The following is a 17,676-nucleotide window of genomic DNA, read 5'->3' as shown; positions in this document are numbered from 1 at the left end:
TCAACTACAGTTGATGGGGTGTAGAGAATCCTTGAATTCCATAAAATATGCCAATAAAAGTAGGCTGTGAGGTTCAAACCCTATAATCCAGAGGTAGACTTTGACTGTAAGTTTTAATGGAGTAGGGTCAAAAAGAGAATCATTCACATCATTAGAACAATCCATATCCAATAGCATCCCCTTACATTTGCTTATGTTTGCTTTCATGGAATGTTTGACTGCTTTAGTGCCTAATCTTCCTTCCTTTTTCCCCCTAAAAACATTTAAAAAGTAAACTCCATATCTCCCAAAAAAAAACAATTCCTTAGATTAGGGGCTTGGTGCAGCATTGATTCCAGGGTTATTCTAGAAATGGCGTTTTAAAAATATAGCTTTAGAAGCCACTTGTGCAATTATTTAAAGCCCATTTAGAAGTAATTTTGATTAGAACGTTAATGCACTCCAATTAAATATCTTTAAAAAAAATCATTTAATAATTAAATAAATAAAAAAACTTTTGACACTTTTTTTTAATGATGTTGTATATAATATAACAGTAATTTTGAAAGAATTGTTTGAAGTAATTCTTTATAATTTTAAAAATAGTTTTCAAAAATTGATGATGTGTTATATAATATAAAAGCGCTTTTTAAAATTAAAAAAGCACTTTTTAAAATTTTGACACACCTAATCTTTGTAAGAAAAACGTTCCCAAACATCAAGACCCCACTATAATCTTTCCAAGAGTTGCTTTGAAACAGAACAGACTCTTACTTCCAATCAAGCTCCAAGTAGATTATCAAGATCACCCCTAATGCACCCACATTATTTTGCAAAGCCAAAATTTCAAATTCCATATTAATTCAAAGCACATTGACCCAATGTGTAAGTCAAGACCAGGCAGCAAGAATGCTATTTTTTTAGAGCTTGTAACCAATGCACCTTGATCCTAAAATCTTATTTGTTGACAATATGCACAAAAAGTAGCAAGTTCCCCACAAAGTCATCACATCAGAGGCCAGTTTTGGGCGCAATGGCTGACGATTATGATTCATGAGCAAGCAAATTGCCTCAAACCATTTGCATGCTCAATACTCTTCCTTCAAACCCAGAAGCACCAGCATCCTGCCCTTGCTCAACTGTAGAGAACAGAGGATAAAGCGAAGTTAGTGTCATTTTTCTTACTTTTTCAAGCCTGATACATTGCAAAAACTGTGCCCGTCTTATTTAGAGTCAGTATTTTTGCATGTTTTTAACACTATACAATTATCAAGTCCAAAACATGAGATTCGATAAGAGAACAGTTCAAGGATTCAAAGGTGAACGAACTGGCATGTTATTTTTTAAAAAGCCTTTTAGGCATCGGACAATCCAAGAAATGAAAAGAGGACAATTTTTGCCATCCATGTCAATTTCAGAGTTGATGGAGTCAACCAGCCAAAGTATCCCATGATAAGGGTGAATATATTGGTGCATGCTTATTGATATTTATAAAATTTCAAAATGATATATTGTGTTTGAGACAGGTCAGCAACTAGGTGGACCATTATGGTGTTCGTCATTTTATGACATCAAAATAGCCGAAAAATTGAATTACAAAATAGGGGAAGGATCATAGCGCATGCCAAATCAGCAAGAGGAAAAAATCACACTAGCTACTAACCAACTTTATACTTTATGAGAATGAGCTCTAACACAACAAAGAAGAGGATGAAAGTTATTACACCAGAAATTCAATGCAAACAATATGGCACATATACAGATTTTTTTAAAGCTTGCATCTGATTGTCATGAAAATTTTGAGAACTTTCCCACATTTGAATTGATCCTAAATCCATTAAACTCATAAAATTCAATCTACCAGAGACACCCAAACCAAACCCCCTCCCTCAGAGAGGTTTCTGATTAACCACAGCTCCTTTTGTTTCTTAAGGAGAGCCTGGGAGATAAAATTAAATTAAATTAATAAAAGCAGTAAATTTCTCCAAGATTGTGGAAGAGTATTAGGAGGGGATAGAAAGTTATCCAACAATTTTAAGTGGACAGGAAGTTTCCAACTTAAGAAATTTGGTTGGCAATTGTTCCATCCAAAGTGATGTTCCTTCTGCGGGAAGCAGAATGGGTAAATCTTTACCATTGAACAGTTGATGAAGTGGGGCTTCTACTATGCAAATAAATGTAGTTTGTGCAGAAGGAATAAGAAGTCACACAACCACATTCTTTCCCATTATCCAATGAGTATACAGCTCCAATCTTAATTATTATTTTTTTTATTACTCTTCAGTGCAGTGCAAGTGCCTCCTGACTGGTATAGGAAGTCATTACCAATTGGCATGGGAAGTGTGTAATAAATAAAATGTAAGAGTGGAGACCTACCTTTATGTTCATTTTGGCCCTTTAGAATGAGCACAAGAGAAGGATTTTTGAGGGGCAAGCATACAATTACAAGGCTGAAGGCAACCTGGCTACATCCTTATCCCTTTGGACTTCAACCTTAAGATAAGCCCAGAACTGTTCCTTTAGGGACTTCATTGATGGACTTCATTGATGGCCTTTTTCATGGAGGGGAATCTCGCCTTCATCTGTTCTGTTTTTTGTTTCATAGATCGTGTTTTTCTTGTCTGTTGCTTTCTTTTATTATGAATCACATATCCTTTCTTTTAGGTATTCTGTGAATGTCTCCCATATATTAAGGCTCACTGCCTTTGACATGTGCTTATGTGTAGATAATTGAAGAATTCAACAATAAAGAATGCATATGGTAGAACTTGGAAGGGCACGCCAAAAATATGATAGGAAGAAGACAATTAACAGGTATTACACCAAGGAGGAGCAATATGGTTAAAGCTTTCAAGGTACAAGAAGCAAGAATGAGGGCTCAGCAGTACTAGGAAAGAATGAAAGCTCACCAGTCAATTTTATATTATCAGGATATTGAAATGATATGCACACAACCACAAAATAGTTGGTTTCTGAAACAAGAGATGGCAGCTTATGACTCAAACTGTGATACATCACTTTGCATATATTGTACCATATGCCCACTTAACTATAAATCTAATCCATTTAATACAGTCCACCTTAAGTCTGGTATAAAATCACAAGAATGCGTCTTTGAGTCTTTCATGTATCCTTAGTCTATAAAGTCTCAATGTGCAGATTAATTTATCAGAAGAACAAACTTATCCTGAATTTCTACGCATATTTTAGAATACTTTCAAGTCATAAAGTCTATCCTCAACATAGAATCTTCTTTCAAAATAACAGTGCCCACTGACCTCTAAATTCCACCTTTGTCTAAATCCTACCACCATTGGCTGGTTAACCATTATCTTGTATCAACTCTGTAAAAACAATCCATGTTTCCATTTCAGACATGTCAACTATCTCTTCCAGGGGTTTAGAAGCAGTCACAGGAAGATGGTTTTACGGAGAAAGGTTATTCTAGCAACATTATGGGTCATTTGGTAAGAGAAAAAATGCCAGACTTTTAGGACAGAACAAGAATGCTAATGGATCTGCAAAAGAAGCTCTTTTTTTTTTTTTTTAATAACTTCCTGGATGTCTGTCACTGAAGATTTTTTTTTTTCCTTTTTTCTAGGCAAAGATCAATTCTATTAAAAACATCTACTAAAAAAGTGCACAAAAAGTATATATAGTGTACAAAAGATGCCAAAAGGCCAAAATAAAGCGAGGAGAGATACAAAAAACAATACTCTCTCCCTACTTAGTGCCGAGCCAATCAATGAAGTCCAACATGGACATTGAGTAATCATCTATATACACTCTGACCTGCACCAAGAAATTATACATAAAGGAATGTTTGATTGCTTAATCCCATTTTCAATGTTTTCAAAATCTCTCCTATTTCCCTCCCTCTTGGTTTGCCCAAAATAAGCACAATAGAGCAGCTTTCCAAGCTTTCTTCCTCTTTTTCACAACAAAGTATCCCTGCCAACCCAAAAGGATGTTTCTGGGTTTCTCGAGTTTCCTAAGTTTTTTTGTCCATCAGGTGGGGTGTTGAGAATAGAGATTAGTATACCTCTCACATAGGAGAGTGGTGGAGATCAAGGTGCAATGACTCCTCTGTCTGAAGGTACCTTGAAGCTCAACTTCAAGAATTGCTCCTTGGGGAACTCATGTCAAATGGAAATTGGCACACTCATACAGGATCACACAGTTGGGATTATCCAAGCTCTTGAAGATAACTGAGTTTGGCCTAGATATCAAAGCAAAAATTCCAGCATAACTAGAAGGCCGGAATAGTGTTCCGGAGAGTTGGGAATCCCCAGTCTCAAGACACGGAGATAATTCTTTCTTGTGTTGCCAATGAAGGGAGGGGATCATAACTATATGTCAATTGGGCCCAAAGATTTGGGGATTTCCACAGAGTTTTGGGCTGATTCTATTCCTCAAAACCCACATCCGGTAATCATAGTAGCAACATGTTCGCTAAGAAAGCAGCCATCTGTCTTGTTGACTGCGTCGGGCATCACATGCCCCCCTAAGCTTTAACCTACTTCCCATGTTTCGGTTTTATCCATGTAAATTCTCTTGCTTAATACAATAACACTTCTCATCCCTAATGGTATATATTGAATCAATCTTTTACTCAATATTTAGAAGAAGAAAAAACCACAATCACAATCAAAAAGCGCGAGAAATGACAAAGTTGAAAGGAAGAAGTACCAGGGATTAGGGCTAATTTAATGAGGCAGCTTCGTGTCCCTTCTCTGTATAGTCACATCCCCCCGTTACATATGTGCTTCGGCTGCAGAAATTTGGAAGAAAAAAAAAAACAGAAAATGAAAAGAAAAGGGGGTTCTGGATCTGTGAAGAAAAATAAAATAAAATAAGAGAAAAACGTACTGAGCATTACCCATGATGCAGATCATTCCAGCAATGATTCCAGAGGAAGAGTCGCTTCAAACCAGACCAACGCCATTCTCCCTCTCCTAATTCCTCTCCTCGGATTTTGCCCTAGTGCTGTCTCTCGTTCTCTCCGTCTCACCTATCTCCGATCTTGGATTAGTCTGGGTAGGGGTGGGAGTTCCTCTTGATGGGTGTTGTTCATGTGTGGTGTGAAAGCCCAGCTGACACAATAATCCCGTCGAAGACATAAGCTTAAATGGTACCTAATTATTAATCAGGTAACATAAACTAATGGTACTACTTGATTAATCAAGTAACAAGTAATATAATCCATTTAAAAATCTGATCATTCTATTTAATAATCAAATTGAGTTATGACTTCCATAAGCTCATATGATTAATGTTTCAACCAAATATATTTATAATTCAATTTACGAATTTATTTAAAAACAAATTCAAGTAAGTAAAATATGACTTAAATAGTTTAAAGTTATAATTAGGTTAATTAACGGGATTATTAAATAAGTAGATTCAAGTCAAATTCGTGTTATGCAGTTTAACCCAATAACTACCTATTTATTAAACAAGTTATTGAAGTCAACATGAATTTAACTCAAACTCAATTATATTCAACTTAAGCTCATGAAAAGTATATTGGATTTAAGTTATGTTGGCAAATTGTATCAAAATTTGTCATCCCTAAGTTTAGCTTCTTCAAGGACGATTCCTAGATGACGTCGTTTCTATGGATATGATGGTAGGACGCGTAAGAAACCTTGTGGGTGCCAGGTGTGTGATTCAAGTTAATTTTACACCAAATTAAAAGGGGTTTACTTAAATTACACTTCTTAATAGTTGTCTTCAATAGCAAAACAACATGTGGCCAAATAGAAAAGCAAAAATTGTCAAATAAGGTGAGCAAGAGGTGATAAGGATCCATAAGTGATTCATCCCCAGCAACAACGCCATTTGATTCTTGCGCCAGACGGGTGTTATCAACAAAATTTATAAAACCTAAATCACTTTACACTAGGGTAGCATGACTACTATAGTATAGTGGCTCTAGGATCGTCCATAGAGATGGGTTTTCTTCGTACAAGTGACTTTAGTGAAGGTAATGAAATGGTGTTTTTTCCTAATGAAAATTAGCTTTTAAAGAAAATGGAATTATGGTTGAAAAAATTGATTTTAAGTTAAGCAAAAATAGCAATTGAAGTTAACTACAAAGAGAATGTCTCTTAGAGCTTTAGGTCACTAGGATCGGGTTCCTTAGGCAAAGGGGGAGATTCCAAATCTTCTCCTCGCATTGGGGACAATAACATAAGGGATGGTTATCTCCCAAACCGGTTTTGTATTTTGCAATTAAGATTTGATCCAAAGGGTTCATGAAAAATGGTAGTTGCTTCCTATTAATGGCTTCAAACACTTAAGACCCTCACCTTGAACCACCTTCCAATAACTCGTACTTGATAACTAATGAACATCCATGGATCTAACAATAAGCATCCATAGAATTCGGAAAGCTTACCAAGTATTAGCCATTCAAGGTGATTCTCACCTTGAACCACCTTCCAATGGCTCGTACTTGATAACTAATGGACATCCATGGATCTAGCAATAAGCATCCATAGAATCCGAAAAGCTTACCAAGTATTGGTCATTCAAGGTGATTCTAAGGGATTTAAAGCTAAACCTTGAAATAAAAACCATTAATGGTTAACAACTACCTTCATTTAAAACATTGCATCCGGGTCCTTCACCTAGTTTTGATCACTCTAAGAAACGTAAAACTTAGCCACTCATCCCCTGAGAAATCATCCTCAGAGGTTGTTTGGCTAGAAAGAAAAATGAAAACAAAATGAGAAGGAAAGACATAGTAAGGGCTTTGTATATTTTTTTCTACCGGAATTACAAGTGTCGTCATCTCAAAAGATTATACAAAAAGATCTATTATATAGAGAGGTCTTTCCAACCCCTCTTTATAGTTCCTAACCAAGAAATCCTATCATTGGTTGATTACAAGGAGAAAATAGTAATTTACACAAAAAATCTAGAGATAAAAATCTAACGAAGTCGGTGCACAGGAAGATTTCGTAGACCATGCGAAATTTTGCATGGTGTGTGAAATTCATTTTTGCTGCATCTTGTGGTTTCGCAGGGTGTGCGAAATTGTCCTTCACTCAGTCCTACAACTGCTCCTCCTCTTGATTTCGCATGCTATGTGAAATTGCTACATGTTGGATTTCTTTCTTTGGTTTTCTTCCTTGCATCTCTGATTGGCTTGACAACCTATTGCCAAGCTTGGCAAAGGGCTATGAAGTGCTCCAAAACTCGGATTCTTCATGTATTTGAGCTTCAACTTGCATTGCCATGGATTGCACAAAATTCTCTCTCATTTTTTGCTTGTTTCAATGATAAAAAAGCTACCAAAAACACCAAAACTAGCTAAAAACTGATTAGTAACCCTTGCTAGGTTCCTTAATGTGCAAATTGAGTTAAAAAATATTAACTACTACTCAAAAGTGTTGAAACCAGTTAATTTCAAGCTATAAAAGAGCACTTTTTGAGTAGTAATCACTCATCCCAACCGACACATTGCTAGTCCCTTAGCAATGAAGGAAAGATAAAGAAAATATACAGTAAAATAATTTACAAAATCATGCTAATCACTCCAAAAAATTTTCAAGTGGCATGATGCAGATCATACTCTCTCGTGGAACATCAAAGAGGCAAAACCCAACCTTCAACAAGAGTCATCAAATATCTTGCTTAATCACAATTTATAAAGAGTAGGCATTATTCAAATTTAAGTATCAAAAGAATTTCCACTCCCAAAGGTCCAATCCTTACTCTTCCACAAAAAAATTAAGTGTTAAGCTTATTAGTTTATGATTATAGTATGTCGAACCATTCTCTTCCCCCAACCTAGTTCTTTCTCAAACCTTAGCAAACTAACCAACCTCCAATAGGCTAAGAACACACCTATTTTATTTTATAATTTTTTTTTCATTGTAGGAGTGCAATGCTAAAGGTATTTTTTTCTAAAGTGTCCATGTAACGGGGATCCATCGATGACTCCCAACCAATCAAGGTTTAGGGCATCAAGCTTTAAGGATCTTTCGACCACTAACTCCTCCGATTTCACCCCGGATTTTCAAATCCATGTTGAGCTTCTTGATTGCCTACCAAGCCTTGTATTCCAATTCCACAGGGAGATGACATGCTTTGCCATAGACTAGGCGATAAGGAGACATCCTAAGAATGGTCTTGTAAGCTGTTCTATATGCCCATAGTGAATTAAGGAGCTTGGCAAACCAATCTTTTTTGTTCGTGTTCACCACCTTTATCAATATGTTTTTAATCTCCCGGTTTGCTAACTCAACTTGCCCACTAGTTTGAGGGTGGTAAGGTGTAGCTATCTTATGCTTCACCCCATACTTGGCTAGGAGAATTTCAAAAGGCTTGTTTCAAAAATGAGTACCCCCATTACTAATTATGGCTTTGGGAACCCCAAATCTTGAGAAGATGTTCCCCTTGAGAACCATTCTTTGGTCATTGTGCTTGCATGAGACTGCCTCAACCCACTTAGAAACATAATCTACCCCCACCAAGATGTAAGAGTAGCCAAAAGACATAGGGAATGGTCCCATGAAGTCAATGCCCCAAACATAAAAAAGATCAACTATCAAAATGGGGTTTAAAGGCATCATGTTCCTACGTGTCAACTTCCCGACCCTCTAGCATCGATCACAACTCTTGCACATGGTGTGGGCATCTTTGAAAAGTGATGACCAACAGAAACCCGATTGCAACACCCTCATTGTTGTCTTCTGAGAAGCAAAGTGGCCTCTACATGCATTTTCATGGCAATGACTGAGGATCCCCTGTTGCTCTTCTTTAGGAACACACTTCCTTATTATCTGATCCGCACAATACTTGAATAGAAATGACTCTTCCCAATAGTAGGCATGGATTTTTGCAAAGAAGTACTTCTTATCTTGTGTTTTCCACTCATTTGGAACTTTTCCTATGACTAGGTAGTTAGCAATGTGAGCATACCAATGAGCAACTTCCACCAACATGAGAGACTCCTCTGGAAAATCATCATTGATGGGCAAACCATGGGAATTATGTGTGATAGCTAGCCTTGAAAGGTGGTCTACTACCTCATTCTCCACTCATTTCTTGTCTTTGATCTAGAGATTGAACTCTTGAAGCAAGAGGATCCATCTAATCAGCCTTGCTTTAGCATCTTACTTAGTCAATAGATACTTCAAATCAGAGTGATTAGTGAAAACCACAATGAAGGACCCCACCAAGTAAGCACGAAACTTTTCCAAGGCAAAAACTACAGCTAACAATTCTTTCTTGGTGGTTGTGTAGTTTCTTTGCGCTTCATTCAATGTCTTGCTCGCGTAGTAGATCACATAGGGTTTTCCATCTTCTCTTTGCCCAAGAACAACTCCTATGGCAAAGTCACTGATATCACACATTACCTCAAAGGGCAGTTGCCAGTTAGGAGCCCTAACTATGGGATGTTTGTTTATGGAGAAAAAAAAAGTCTTAATTTTTCTTACGAGGTGTTTGTTTCTGGATGGAAAAAAAATTGCAAATATAATAATAATAGTAATAAATATCTAAACTGAAGGGAAATATCTATGTAGAGTAGTCTAGTTGTTAATTGATGTTGATGACATGACAAGTTAAATGGACATTTTGGAGAATAATTGGATTACTCATTAAAAAATGCATGTATTTCGAATTATTTTTAAATAGATGAAGATAATATTGATTTAAAAAATTTGAGGTTTTTTTTCTATATATTTTCATATTAGTGAATCAAAACCCATTTTTTCCTTGGGAGAATTGTGTTTTGGGCCCAGCTGGGCCCAAAAATTAACAAATGGTCCATATATGTTACAGAATTAAGCCCAACACCCAGACAAAGTCTCAAAATTGATAAGAAGGCTATACAATTTATAATATGCCGAAAATGCCCTTTGACTGGCTAATGTAAAAAAAAAACAAAATCCACGTTGGATTTGCAATTCGTTTTCCCCAAAATTAAGAGGCGTTTTCACATTCCTGAGTGTTTCCCTCGTTCCCGCCCAAAGAATGCCCTAATCCTCTCTTCATCTGGAGTTTGCCGACCATCCGTTTAAAAACAAAATCGACGTTGGATTTCCATTTGGTTTTCCCCAAAATTGAGAGGCGTTTTCACATTCCTGAGTGTTCCCTTGTTTCCGCCCAAATAATGCCCTAATCCTATCTTCATCTGGAGTTTCCCGGCCATCCGATTTTAGGTGTAGACGGTGGAGTTTTTTATCTCTGTCAATCCATTGGTGTCGACGATCACCACTGGATTTGGGTTCCGTGGCGAAGTAGTTGATAGTAGGTTCAGCAATTTCAGTTTATGCTTCATTTCGGCTATCTCGACCATTTCATTTCAGCCCAAATACATTGCCCTAATTTATCTGGCGATTTCGGTGTGCCATTAATCCCCACCGTGGGTGTCGTCCCGTGCTGAGCATTGAGGAGGGAGCTTCTTTGACCATCAGGTAAAGTAGTATTTTTTTTTAAGCTTAAAGCTTAAACCCCGTAACTGGCTCTAAGACATGGCGTGGGTTATGGTGTTTTTAAGACATGGCTCACAGTTTGAAATAGTGAGGATCCTCATGGGCTAATTGCATCTGCATGTCGTGGTATCAAAAAAGTTTTTGTTTAGATAATTATGTTTGTGTTCGATTTACATGATTGATACATGGAAAAATCACTTCTTTTTATTAAACTGTGATGTCACCATGATTCACTTGTTTCTCCATCAATATGAGAACCCTCGATTGCCATTCATGATAATTGTGATGATGAAGACGACATAAAAATATATTTTGATTTTCCTTGCATTTTACTTGGTTCACTTATGTTTGTTTGGTTTAGCATTGCATATTGAATTGAAAAGTTAGTTTTATAGGTGCAATTTTATTCTAATATATGATAAGTAAATGCAAATAGATTTTCTTGTTGCAAACATATTTTTCGTCCTTTCGTTCAAATTATATCATTGAGCATTATATTTACTTCCTCGTGTGGCAGTCTAGTTTAGTATGCTAGTTCGCCTGTTACCTATTTTCGAAAAAAACCCAAGTTCTTTGAACCCTATAGTATGAGATATTGTGGGATACCTAGTATGTGTAGATAGATTATCATTTCAAACTTCATGAAATCTATAGCTAAGATGAATATAAATGCGAAATAAAGAAACAGATCAGTTCAAAGGCAGTTTAACGAGCCTTAATTCTATTTTTGAAATCCAAAATTAAGGCAGTCAATACATAAGAAACCAATTAAGGGATTTCTCCTTGAAATCCAGAATGGTTTCCAACAATCATTGTAGTGGCCAAATACCTCTTTCCATGTTTACTATTCACAATTGCTAAATATCAAACGCATGCAACTCAATATTATTTTCAGCATACAATTGAACCAAATTGAAATTAAGTTAAATTTGAAGTTGTCTATTGAGTATGAGCCAAAACACTAACGACATTGGCATGATCTGTCCATTTATAAGTCTGAAAAGTAATTGTGATGTTCCTATTGGGATCTAGAGGGTCATAGCAATCTGCAAAAAACAGAGAAAGAGTCGACCAACCAGTTAAAAATAGAATAAGTGAAGTAACATTTGGAAAAGTATATGCATAAATGATGCGTGATAATTTGGACATGGCGACTAGTAATAGTGTGAACTTCACAGCAAAAGGGCAGATGAGAGAAAATATGAAGGCCATTTTCTATAATATGAATAATTGTTTGGTCTATAATATGATATATGTGCTATGTTTGTATAGGTTAATGGACACAAGTAATAGGATATATTGTTACATTTTCGTGGGTGGCAAACTTGTCCAAAAAAATGATGGGCAATGGGAATACTTGGGTGGAAGAAGCAAAGGTATTCACATATATAAAGGAATGGCATTTGAAGAATTCACCAAAAAAATCATAGAGAAATTCGACATTTCCCTTGACGTGATGAAGATGCACTACACGCTGAAGTTCAATCCTAGAGTCATCCAAGATTTAGAAGATGAGGATGATTTGGATAACGTGGTTTCCCACAGTGATGACTTTGCAAATGTATACCTAGTAGACTTACCCTCTGTGGAAGCCATTGAAGCAAATATCCCGAATTCACATTTGGCATTTCGGTAATGGACTTTAACATCAATGTTTATTTAAAATGTTGTGAATATCAATTTTACGCATCACGTAGTCTAATTATGTTAATATATGTCAATGCAGAGATCCACCTATCACGTTCCCGTCCTCTAATGCATCATGCGATCCAATTCCTAAAACTATGATGCTATCAAGAGGTTTTGCGTCGCGTTCTGCAGATACTGAGTACATCCCTTTGGAATCGATTCGTTTTCCTGAGGCAATATTAGGGTCGGGACATACATTTAAAAATGCCGAGGAGTTTCGCAATGCAATTTACCAGATGTCATTAGGTGGGAGGTTTGAATACAAGTACAAGAAAAATTCCCCTACGCATATGTCTGTCAAGTGTTCGGTTGATGGTTGTCCTTGGAAGATAACAGCTCATGCTGTCGAGGGAAATGTCATCTTGCGAGTTCATACTTACCAAGTGAATCATAATCATATAGCTCAGGATGAGTGTTCATCTAAGGTGAAGGTTTCTTCAAAGAGAGGTGCGGTTGTTGTTGAAGATGTGTTTAGAACCACTCCAGACTATCTTCCCCGTCAAATCTGTAAGGATTTTGAACGTGATCATGGGGTTCAATTGACATATAACCAAGCATGGCACCTTAAAGAGAAGGCAAAAGAGCGCATAGATGGAGTACCACGCGACTCTTACACGTTTCTCCCTTGGTTATGCCATAGGCTAAGAGAAATAAACCCGGGCACAATTGCGGAGTACACTTCCCAAGGTCACTTCATGCAATTGTTCATTGCCCATGCATTTTCAATTCAAGGGTTCATCATGGGGTGTCGACCTGTATTGGCTATTGATTCTTGCCACCTAAGCGGTCCATATAAGGGAGCTCTTTTGTCTGCCATTGCATATGATGCAGATGATGGAATGTTCCCGCTAGCCCTTGCTGTGGTAAGTTCAGAAAATTATGAGGACTGGTATTGGTTTTTGGATAAATTAAAGGGGGTATTAGATGGTAAAGAAGTTGTTATTATATCAGATAGACATCAGGGAATCTTGCGTAGTGTTTCGGAGTTGTTTGGGACAGGAAATCATGCATATTGTTATTGCCATGTTAAGGAAAACTTTTCTAGCTTCTTCCATAAGCAAAACATTCGAGGAAAGAAAGGGAAAGAAGATGCTTTGCTACTTTTGGACAGCATTGCGTATGCTAGGTTGGAAATAGACTACAATGAGGCATTTGAAAAACTTGTGCGCTTCAATGAGAACCTAGCAAAATGGGTTGCGGAAAACAATCCCGAACATTGGGCAATGTCAAAGTTTCTTAAAAAGCGATGGGATATAATGACAACTAACATTGCAGAGGCATTCAATGCGTGGTTAAGAGAAGAGCGTCACCAAACAATTTATACTTTATTGTTAATGCACATGGATAAACTTGTAGCCATGTTGGACACCCATATGCGTGGTACACAAAAGTGGAAGAGCGTGGTCGGACCGAAAACTGAAGAGAAGTTAATGTCAAATATCATGAGGTCTGGTCCGATTAGTGTGCTATCCTATTTGGGAGGGACGTTTAAGGTGTTTACTGGAGAGGTTTATTTGGTTGTCGATATGAATCAACGTACGTGTACTTGCATGACATGGCAAATGTCCGGTTTGCCATGTGCACATGTATGTGTTGTCATTCGCACACTGAGACACGACGTGTATGACTATATTGACCCATGTTTTCATGTCTCCATGCAAGATTTGATTTACTCGGGTCAGTTTCAACCATTACCAACACACAACATGCCGAAACTTTGTGACGATGGGAGTTTGCAAGATTGTGCGGGCAACACCTTTCCTGCTTTCCAACCCCCTCATGTGAGACGTCCTCCAGGAAGACCCCGACAAAGGCGCATTGAATCACAGTTTTCTCATAAGAGAGCAATTCATTGCTCTCGATGCAATGGAATAGGTCACAACCGCTTTAAATGTAATAATCCGTTGCTGTGACATTTGCATTTTATTTGGTTGTACAATTTCCTCTTTTTGTATCATTCCATATATTCTGTTGTATGGTATATGGTATGGGGTTGTTGATTCTCGTTTTTATGTATTGCCCTATTTATAGGCACGATGCACTTTTTTGGAAATTTTCTTATTTAGAGTTGCTTTCAGTAACCAACTTAATTGAAAGTGCACTTTGAATGTGGTTTCTTTTTACTTGTTATTTAATTCCATCTCTGTGTCTACATTATCGAGCATTTCTTATTTGGAGCCTCATTAAGGATGACAATTTCTGTTACATTATTTTACGTATAGGGGTGACAAATTTTTTTTTTTTCAATAAAGCGAGACTTCCCCTATATTTATTTCCAAGTTGTGAATTAGTCCTTTTATTGCATTATGTTCTTGTTGCACCTATTTCAATGTCCCATCAATTTCTAAGACGTCATAAAAATTGTCTTTCAATTTGTCCTCAATTAGATATACTTGTTACACACGTTGTCCATATGGTTATTATCTAGTAATTTATCTGGTTGCTGGTTGGATAATCGATCATACACGTGTTTGCTTCCAAACTGTAAGCGTTTTCCTAAAATGTCATATTGTTATGTATTTCATTTATTTTTTCGTTACAACTATGATTTTGGAACACCATTACCAAATTAATCAAACAGATTAATTGTCGAAATAGTCAATTGACCTTTCCCTTTATTATTAGTTTCTCCAGGTCATCAATAACTGCTATAACACCCTTTTCTAGGTGCCCGTTCTTCCAAGGTTGAAGCTTACAACAATCATTTCATTCTTCTATGGCCACTACGGAGGTGATGCATTCTTTCTTGTTTTTAAATATTGATAACTTATTTCGGATACTTCATATTTTGATCAACTTACGACCTATAGTTGTTTTTGATGTTAAAGATTGAATTACATAAACATCCAATTGTAAATTATGAATCCACATGAATATGTTTGTTTGTTCATTCAATTTTATTGCTTTATTCACTACGTTTACATATTCCTATTGATGTTAATTTTTTCTTATATATAATTCATATGTAAACTACTAATGACCTCCAACCATTTCAATGCAGTCCACCAGATTGTATACACGTTGTTCATCTTCAAGGTTTCTAAAACTATGCAACAGGCTCCCTGCTGAGAAATTGGACGTGGTTCGAGACCTTCAGTTTGGAGGTCTTCTTCACTTAAATTGCAAGGAGATACGGCATAATATCTGTATATGGCTGATTGCCCATTTTAACGTTGGCTTCAGACGCATTGACATTACATCCCACCAAAGGTATGATCTGACAGCTGCTGATGTCGGCCTTGTCTTTGGCCTCCCGACGACTGGACGGATTCTACATATTGCTACTACCCCCTCTGGTCATCCGTTCGGTATCCTCAATACGTGTGAGGAGAGACTCCTTAACTTACCTATTGGGGAGGAGTTTCGTAGATGCTTCATTTACTACACTTGTGCGACGCTATTAGCCCCCACCTCAAGGATTGATGGATGCCGAAACTTGTGGCATACCATCCATGAAGATGGTTTCAGAAATGATGTTAATTGGGGCCAATTTGTTGTTGACCAGCTTGTGGAGGGTATAAGACGATTTAAGCAAGGGAACAGCGTCTGGGTTCATGGTTGCATTCTTTTCCTCCAGGTATTGGCCTTCTTTAACATTCATTAATTGGTAAATTTGAATTTGTTAACATCAGTACCAACAAGTAAGAATTATACATATGTTTATTTCCATTGTGCAGCTCCATTACGTAATTAAATTCAAAATTCCTTCCGTTCATGTTCCACTGACAGCGCCCCTACTCTCAGCATGGTCAGATGAGTTGATAAAGGAGCGCTTATCTGCTGAGATCAGTCAGTTTGGGAGTTTTGGACATGGCCAGGTAGTCATTTATTCGGCATGAAGTTTGTTATATATTGATTTACATGCATTTTGAATACCTCCAATGTTTCTATGTTCTTACCATGCGTGATGTTCTCATAATGTAGGCGTTTGATGAATCGTCACCGCCCCGTACACATGTCGAGGATGACAGTGGACCGACAAGTAGTCATGTACCGACAAGTAGTCATGTACACTAAAACTACTTGTTACTTTACGCATTCAATCCATCTGAATCACATTACAATTTGGTTATCATTGCTATATTGTTAATAACTTCTAATCAATTTTCTTTTAAATTAATTTTCTTTTAAATTTGCCTATGCCAATTCGTTAACATGTGACAGGAAATCTTGGAAAAGTACTATGCTGCCGAACGCGCAATAAATTCTTATCAAAAGGGCATTTAGCAGCAGCTTGGCATCATGCGTGGTCTGATCCATAGATTGGATGCTCGAAGAGAAAGAAGTGTACATTCCCCTACTGCTGGTCACTCAGGCTATGCAGCGGATGACTTTCCCGAGCCCGCGCATGATTCACCCTCTGCCCGATATGACATGCCATTCCATTGCACCGAAGAAGTACCAGACACTCCTATTCGGCATCCACCTATTATCGGTAACATTTTGGGCCACATTCATTACTGCATTAGTGCGTACAAAATATGTCAAATTGTATTGGGGTTCAGTTAACTAATCTGTTGACACTCTAAACAAACAGCCGATGACGAAGTAGTCGTCTGTGACCCCTTACCTTTGCATTCTATGACTGTGGCCCCTCGATCCCATAGCATTGGGAGGCAACGGAGAGTGCGTCGGATGGCTCCCAATCTATTGTCACCATTCATAGCGCAGACACAAACCCGACATTCTGCCATCTAGATGGACCTAAAAGAGGCAGCTGCAACTGTATTTAATGGGGACTTGGACCCAAGGCATGTTATATCATATACTACTCCAATTTCAAGTGTTTCCACATGCAACAAATCGTATTACCCTAACATATATGGTTTTGTTGGCAGCGAGGAGCTTGTTTCAATGCATGACACAAGTTTAACCAGAGGCAACCTCGCGTCTTTCCAGGGAGACTATTGGATTGGCAATGATGTTAATATTTAAATTTGTCCACTAGTTTGCATTATTTTAAATTTTAATGTGATGTAACATCTTCTCATTAGTCAATCTGAATATTGATGACATTTTAATCATTTCTTCTTTTAGGTCGTTGATGCATTTTGCCGAATGTTGCAATTCGACGATGAATCAAGGACAAAACTATTTCTCTCCCCCTACATAGCTGTAATGAATGCTTTTAATGGCCACTACATCTGAATTTCCCTTCTTCTGATAACATGTCCACACGTTTGCACATGTTTCCATGCATTAAGTACTTTCATCTCATATACAGGAAATGGTGACGCGTTCCAACGCAAAACATTTGACGCATGATGCAATTATTGCGCGTTTCGATCCATATATGTATGCCTTTGATGGTTCATATCAGAATGTTACTCAGGTCAGACTTGCATTCCAATGTTTTATGTTTCTTCACTTATGATCTCCTTGACCCATTATATGTTCTAATCCATTGTATGTGGCATCATGCAGGTCTACTTACCGGTCCTTTTCAAAAACCATTGGACACTTTATGTCTATGACTTACATAACAAACGAATCTAGCTCTTGGATTCTCGGCCTGGAAGAAAAAGGAGTTGTATGAGTGGAATACAACAAAATTTGGTAA

The 17,676-nt window shown here is 37.3% G+C and overlaps 1 protein-coding gene and 1 long non-coding RNA gene across 2 annotated transcripts; one reads left to right on the top strand and one right to left on the bottom strand.

The window, feature by feature from the left end:
• Positions 1-687: 687 nt before the first annotated feature.
• LOC117914171 lies at positions 688-5,066 on the bottom strand. Its single transcript, XR_004651232.1, has 3 exons — positions 4,859-5,066; positions 4,669-4,750; positions 688-1,118 (listed from the first exon to the last, which is right to left on the bottom strand). It is a non-coding gene; the product is annotated as an uncharacterized LOC117914171 (long non-coding RNA).
• Positions 5,067-14,767: 9,701 nt separating this feature from the next.
• Positions 14,768-15,485, top strand: LOC117915222. Its single transcript, XM_034830785.1, has 3 exons — positions 14,768-14,847; positions 15,118-15,424; positions 15,478-15,485. The coding sequence occupies exons 1-3, from the start codon at positions 14,833-14,835 to the stop codon at positions 15,483-15,485; spliced, it is 330 nt and encodes a 109-aa protein (XP_034686676.1). The 5' UTR covers positions 14,768-14,832.
• Positions 15,486-17,676: the final 2,191 nt, after the last annotated feature.

This window comes from Vitis riparia, chromosome 5 (assembly GCF_004353265.1).
Source record: "Vitis riparia cultivar Riparia Gloire de Montpellier isolate 1030 chromosome 5, EGFV_Vit.rip_1.0, whole genome shotgun sequence".
In the NCBI taxonomy this organism is placed as follows: Eukaryota; Viridiplantae; Streptophyta; class Magnoliopsida; order Vitales; family Vitaceae; genus Vitis; species Vitis riparia.
Note: the sequence above shows the minus strand (reverse complement) of the source record. Positions and strands in the feature narration are given on the sequence as shown.